Source organism: Pygoscelis adeliae, unplaced genomic scaffold, assembly GCF_000699105.1.
Source record: "Pygoscelis adeliae isolate BGI_AS28 unplaced genomic scaffold, ASM69910v1 Scaffold100, whole genome shotgun sequence".
NCBI lineage: Eukaryota > Metazoa > Chordata > Aves > Sphenisciformes > Spheniscidae > Pygoscelis > Pygoscelis adeliae.
Window position 1 is genome coordinate 727,350 of NW_008824034.1, and position 7,225 is coordinate 734,574.

Genomic DNA, 7,225 nt, shown 5'->3' on the forward strand with positions numbered 1-7,225 from the left:
CCTTTAGCTTAATTTCTCTGATTGAAGATTTTAATCAGAAATGTAATACAGTAAATGACATCTTCTGATAATGTGACACTTGCACATTCACAAGTTGCTTAACAGAGTTCCACATCTGAGCCTTATGTCTCAGCCTGCGGTAGTCAGAGAATATTGGCAACTTAACACACAAAACAAAAGCAAAAAAAAAAATAGCAGATAAGTAGCAGTAGAGCAAGGCAGAATGGTGGTGGAATAATAAAATGCTTTACAAGTAGTGAAAGAATGCATCTAGAATTTTAAACTTCTATTTATATTTTAAATTAGAGATGTCAAACAAACTGCCTGATGGCAGAGAGCTGAGACCCGCAGAGCTGAGATCCTCAGTTACGTGTGGAATGACCCATGAAGCATTGACAGAGAAATCCTACTTCTTTCAGGCCACCTGCAACCCGTGGGAATCTCTGCTTTCTCTCAAAAAGCCAACTGCTCCCTCTGGAGTTGCAGATTTAGTACAGCTTGCCAGGGGACCAGAAACATTTTTAATGCATTTGAAAGCACTAAGGCAGCTTATCAGGGGCATGTTCCTTCCCAGCTCCTCCAAATTAGAAAAGACATTTTTGCACTTACTTTCAAGTTAAAACAACCTGGACAGCCTTAGTCCAAGATTATGCAATCACTGCAAGTAGGTGACCGTTGGACAGGTAGTATGAGTTATTATCCCCCATGAGAAAGAAAAGCAGGCCAGTCACAAGCGTGTAGAATAAATCTTGGAGGCTGAGAATGGAAGAGGAACATACAGCACATTGAGGAGGCATAATGATCTTTAGAGGTTTCTCTGTTAAAATTAAGAAAAACAGTGAGTGGTAGCAAGGTCCACAGCTCATCTGGAAAGAGGGTGAATGTTGAAGCAAGGAAGCGTGAAGTGGCAGTGGAGTATGAAGTGACATCACTGCAGGGAACATGCTCTAAAAGAGGAAAGGAATTAAGTGAGGTCTTCTGCAAGCAGCAAAGCTGCAGGGAACCTGCATGCCAGCATGCCTCTGGGCATGGTGGCCTGCTTTGCGAGCTGTCAGGGCATTGGGAAAGGAGGGAGAACCTGCTGCAAAGTGAGGGATTGTCTGTTACCTTCCCGAGCCTTTGAGATTAGTTCTGGTCATAAAGTAACTGAAAAATATTTTCATGCCTGCAGTAAATGCAAAAATTAAAACTAATTCTGATCAAGCACTTAGTCAGAGATTTGGTAGGTGCTGGTAATTCAAGAAGAGGCCAGAGAGTACAAGACTCTTCAACTTAGAGTAGGTAATAAAAAGACAGTAAATAATGAGGACAAATGTAGCAACACACAGGCAGGCTTAGAACATTTAAAATCTAAAAGATTGCAAAGACAGTTCAACACAGATAAATGTAGAATAATGAAGTTTATGAATCTTTATCGCATACTGTAAATGTGTGTGGCTTGTAAAATATGACGAATGAAAAAGGAGCAAGAAAGTTGAAAGATAAGTCTCTTAATATTGTTTATGAATAATGAGAATAAAGTGAATGAGTACAGGAAAGAAAGACTGAAATAATGAAGACTTTGATGAGTTGTTATCACACAAATCTGTGTGCTTGATAAAATATGAGGACAGAGTAGAGTCAGAAGGCAGATCTGTGTGGAATGTACAAACAGGAGTACGAGAATAATGTACTGAATAATGATGACTCTTAGGGGTCTGTCTCAGATCAATGTGTGTTGTAAATACATGGAGTGCACTAATAAAGGGATTAGAAAAGGAAAGGCAGGTCTGTTGACATTAGAAATATGAGAAAACAATAGAAACCAGTAGTTTCTGCTCTAACAAATCAAAGACTAATTGAACCTGGCTGTTCTGTTGAGTGAGTCTTGTGAGTCTGTTGAGACACACAAGAGCTTGATTGCCTTCAGTGGAGCAGCAGGTTTTGCCCACAAATAGGGCCACAACCAACTTAGTTAATGTAGAAAACGAAAAGGTGGTAAATCAGAACTCTGTTTTGCATACTGGCAGTAATGCAGCCTCTCCCATTCCTCTGGGATTTATCAGCATCTTTGCTGAAAATCAGCATCTTTCGATGTCCTGGAAGCACGGAATTCATCTTAGCAACTGTGGTGAATGGCGTACTCGCAAAGGGGTTAATTTCTACCGGTTGCATTTTCTCAGGTCATAGTCAGCCGGGTTTGATGATATCATAGTGATAAATTAGTGTCCTGTCGAGTGGCTTTCAAGAATGGGATCTTATGAAACAAGTCAGAATTTTCAGAAATTTATGGTCTCCAATTTGTGTGTGTGATTTCATTGGATCATGATCAATTAATCTCTCAAGGGATATTTTTTAAATTCATACATAGACTCCTAAATAACTTTCATTTGAGGAGCTGTTAAGTTTTTCCTTTAGACTACATATTCACTGTGCAAAGGTAGGATGTGTCTGTTGAGATCTACCGTGAACTTTCAAATTGAGAGAGAAACATAACAATGTCTAAATTTATGCTTATTGTTTATACTGAGTAATTAATGCCAGTTACCTTTGTAAGTATTCTATTGGGTTTGAGTCTAAATGTCTTAACGTTATCAAAAGACTTCGGCATACACTGTTCACTTCATTATGTGAAACCACAGTTCCAGGAAATAAGTACAATTGTATCGTTAGATCCCAAAACCTGGATCCGTTTAGCCGGTGGAGGTGTGCTAATGTAGCGTACCTGACGGCATGGCGCAAAATACTGAAAAGGTGTTTCAGTGGAATGTAGCTGTGTAAGCCCTTAGAAAATCCCACTCAGTCCTAATCTGCACCGTGAGGGTGTTTTACATCTTATTCCTCATCCGTGATGAGACTTGTCTCCTTTATGTTTCAGTCTTCAAATACATAAAAGGCTAAAGCTAAGAAAAAGAGCGTAATTTCCTCACCGTTTCTGTGGCTAGGGTGAAAGTAATAGTCTTGAAGGGCAGCAGTGGAGATTGAAATTAGGCAGCAGGAAAAACTTGCCATGAGTAAAGCACTCATACCGAAGCATTGGGATGGGTTACTTGGTGAGGTTATCGAGTCAGACAAGCATCTGTGTGGAGTAATGTAGGTATAGTTGATCTTACCTGAGGCAAAGGAATGGGCAAGATAAAGTCTTGCATTTCCTTTCAGCTCTCATTTTCTATGATTCTGTGATCCTGTTAGCCTCCGATTAGACCCACTTAGTAATGAGTTCACTTTCCTGTCCGTTGACTTTGATGTGTTCCGCTGTGCTGCCATATTCCGACCTCTTTACTGGAATGGGAGGATTTTTATGCTGGAAAGTGGATGCAAGTCCAACACATCCCAAAGGGAATTTAAAAGGGCATAACATGTGATCGGGGATTGAGAAAAATGTATGATACTCTTGATCAGGCGCTCTCTGAATTTACCTATATAACTTTCTGAAGTTCGGTGAAGACCATGTGTCTCACTGCTGCCTTATCGCATTAGTTCAGCTTTTTTCTAATAGACAGCGATGCCCTATTCTTAGCAGCAGAGAATGAGGTTTCATTCTCCCCTTTCACAAATCATCACCCCCTAGAGCTGCAGCAAGCTAAATCACGCTATCAGTGAAACCTTTGCAGCGCTATTGAATGGCAGAACAAATGGTATCCTGAGATATAGCCGGAAATGGAAATATATTCTCGATACACCATGGAGAGTCTGTGTGTCGTCTTCATGAGATAATGGTTTTTCAAATCGATCTTTTGGACTTGTTTGAATTTTCATTCAAAATCAACAGTCACAATTATATCAGAGTAGTTCTGTCTGCCTGGGACAGAAGTATAGCACAGTTTCTGAAATCAATGCCCTTCTCACCCTCCTGATGTGTCTAACGTGTTGCCTTCTGCTTTTTTTGTTACAGACGGGCATGTGTCATTCGAGGCCAGGTGGTAGCAATAGACGGAACGCCTTTGGTTGGAGTGAACGTCAGTTTTCTGCACCACAATGAGTATGGATACACCATCAGTCGACAAGATGGAAGGTCAGAGTTTCATGTATGGTCTTTCACTGGTTTGGATTTGCATAGTTAGGGCCATTACCACCTTCTCTTCATGTACAATATTTTCATAGACATCGCTGTTCATAGTGTGGATTGAGGATGGCATCTGGCCCTCAGCTCTGGCAGCCCATTTAGTTAGAGCTCTCTGTGGTAAAGGGACCAAAGAAGAAAGAGAAGAAGAAAAAACCTGCACAGCAACAAGATAACAGTGGCATTCAAACACCTGGAGTCAAAATGTGCTGTAACAGCACCTTCTTGGCATTTGAATATTTTCACTAGTCAGTTTTTCCAGAGAATTCCCTGTCTTCCCTTTTTTTTTCTGTTGTTAACTGTGAATCTTCCAAGTAGTTTATTGAGGTGTCAATGAAGTTAACTCCTTTAGTTGATCACCTGAGCCACACAAGTAAAAGTGAGGACAGACTCTTTACAGAGCCAAAATGGTTAAATTGCTGTTCCACAACCAGTCCTGAACAATGCTGGCTTCCCTCTCTTCCCCAGCCTTGTAAGGTTGAGTTCAGTTTTCGAAGAGAGACGAAGTTCCTATGTATTCTATATTGCACTGCAGGGTTGGCCATCCATTTGCAATTGGGTCACAATTTGCTCCTGAACTTGAATTAAGCTGCTAAGGACAGTTTAAGACTTCATCTTCCTTGGCTGTGTTGTGAATGACAAGAAATCAGAAGCTATCTTCCAACAGGGAGAGAGTGTAATTTGTCACTGTTTCCACAGTTTATTTTGTTTTGTTTGGCTTTGTCAATTTATAAAAGTAAGGAGCATGCATATTTATTTTACCTTAGTTTAATGATTTTCAAATCGCACTACTGAAAGTTAGTAATTATCATTTCCTCTTTACGCTAGCCTGGTTAAAGTTGCTGCATTAAAATATGCTACCTGTATTTCACTGTGGATGTAATCGGTGTCATTTGGGAAATATGATGAGATATGCATAATTAAGTCTGACTACTTATCACAGTTTGTTACCATCAAAAGCCTCCATAATAGATGCATTCAATAACACAGAGAGTGAAGTATCTATTTACATATTACCTTGTGTTGCCTGACTATGGACTCAAGAAATTGAGACTCCCTATATCGTGCCTTCTATGTACCACTGTTTTGCAGCCCAGATATGTCAAAGGTTCTTCACAGTAGCTCCCAGGGGATCACCTGCCTTATGTACAAGAGCTGATTCAGTTCTCAGTGCAATTAATTGGCACCTTTCCCAAAAATTTCATATCCTGCACAGAGGGGTCTCCTGCTCAGTGTACTCAACCTCTTCCTCCTGCTACTTTTAGAAAAAGGGAAAAGGATATGTTAATAGAGAAAAGGCCTAACTGGCTTTAAGACTTCTTATTCTGCATGCCGTACCTGCATAGATTATAAGTAGCATCCCTTTTCTGGGCTAGGAATTTCTTTTCATATAAACCAAAGTAACTGGGTCCACACTCTTGTTACAGATGACTCGTTAGTATCGATTCTAGTTGATAAATAGAGGGGAGATAGGTGAAGTAACAGTGAAGTACTGTACCTTGCTATTGATGCATACAGGGAGAAAGCACAGAGAGGTAAAGCTTCTTTGTGAATACCAAGGTGATGCCAGGAAGGTACACTTGAATGATTTCACATAGTAAATTAAGGGCTGTAATGAGCAACATAAAGTTTTTGTTTGTGATGCATTGAAAGTTGTGGTAATATGATAATAAACCAAAAAGAAACAAAGCATTTTGTTTTCTCTTTTTCAGTTTTGACCTTGTGGCTGTTGGAGGCATCTCTGTCACTTTAGTTTTTGACAGATCTCCTTTCATATCTGAAAAAAGGACACTTTGGTTGCCTTGGAATAGATTTATCATCGTAGACAAAGTTGTAATGCAAAGAACAGAGTCGGACACACCATCTTGTGACATCAGTAGTTTTATCAGCCCAAATCCAATTGTACTCCCTTCACCCTTGACAGCATTTGGAGGGTCCTGTCCCGAAAGAGGAACCATTATTCCAGAGCTACAGGTAATGAAGAGAGTTTCAAATTAACAATTTGTTCAGCTGCAGAACAAGTTCTAGACAATTTTAGAAGAAGATACCAAATAGTGAGCAATTAATCGCTGTGATGTTATTCACTTGTCAGAATGACACCAGTGCATATCTCTTTAGTACTGTTTCACAAGATGCTTTTCTCTTTTTTTCTTTATTTATTTTTTGTTAATTTTTTAAGGTGCTTTATTTCTTACCTCCAAGGAGAAGAAAGTGGGGAGTCCTAACATGATTTATTGTTTGAAATCCTGATTTATTCATAGCGATGCACAAAACCATTCCTAGGTTACAGATAAACAGTACAACTTCCCCATACATCAATGTGAGACATGACCCAAGGTGCTTTGAAGACTCCTAGGGATGTTTCATCCATTCACATCTTCTAGTTCTTTACGATGGCATCTCCAGCTATATTTTAGCTTCTTGATTTTTATTATTTTCTTTCCAAGGTAGAGCAATTTTAACGTGATCTTTAGGATTGTTTTTATTTAAATGTCTTTTTTTCTTGACACTCCCTTAAGCGTTTAGAATCAATTTCTAATTAACTTTGTATTTAACTGTTCTTTTGTTTGGGACTTAAAAGAGATTGTATGAGTCGAACACCCAACAAAATACAACTACACAGGTTTCAGATCACGTTAACCCCCATAATTTTTAGTATGTTGTTTAAGCAGTTAGAGTTCAAGCAATAAGGCCTCTTTTGGGTTCTCTTTAATTTCACTGAGCAAGTCTGGAAGATATTTTGGAGGCTACCTGTAGACATGAATATTTCCAACCTTTTATCTTTTTCTCGTGAAAGTGTTGCCACTGATTAAGGGCCTTTATTCTACATGTAAGAGACCTCTGATTGAACTCAATTATGTCTAAACATCTCCATAACTATTAAAAACATTATCACGTTTTAGGCAGTTGATGGCCATAGTGTTGCTTCACAGAACGTACTAAATGAAACTAATGAACATAAATTAAGAATAACTGATGCACACTAGTAAGAAAAAACTGGGTCACATTACTCCACATGAGGTATTCCTGGGCCTTCTTTAAACAGCGAGGTACCCAAAGATGCAGTCTACCCAGAGAGAAAGTGCCCCGAGTCCTTTTTTTGTCATTGGAGGGTCCTTAGAGTGTTACGTTTCATTGTACAGTACTGGGAAATGAGCAAAAAGTACCCAGAATAATCGGAAG

The 7,225-nt window shown here is 39.3% G+C and overlaps 1 protein-coding gene across 1 annotated transcript in view; it reads left to right on the top strand.

Annotated features, from left to right (window-relative positions):
• TENM1 (teneurin transmembrane protein 1) overlaps nt 1-7,225 on the top strand; it is a 253,686-nt gene that overhangs the window by 172,350 nt on the left and 74,111 nt on the right. The window contains exons 15-16 of the mRNA XM_009331179.1: nt 3,875-3,994; nt 5,755-6,016. Coding sequence (XP_009329454.1) covers nt 3,875-3,994; nt 5,755-6,016 — 382 coding nt within the window. The remainder of the gene's footprint in view (nt 1-3,874; nt 3,995-5,754; nt 6,017-7,225) is intronic.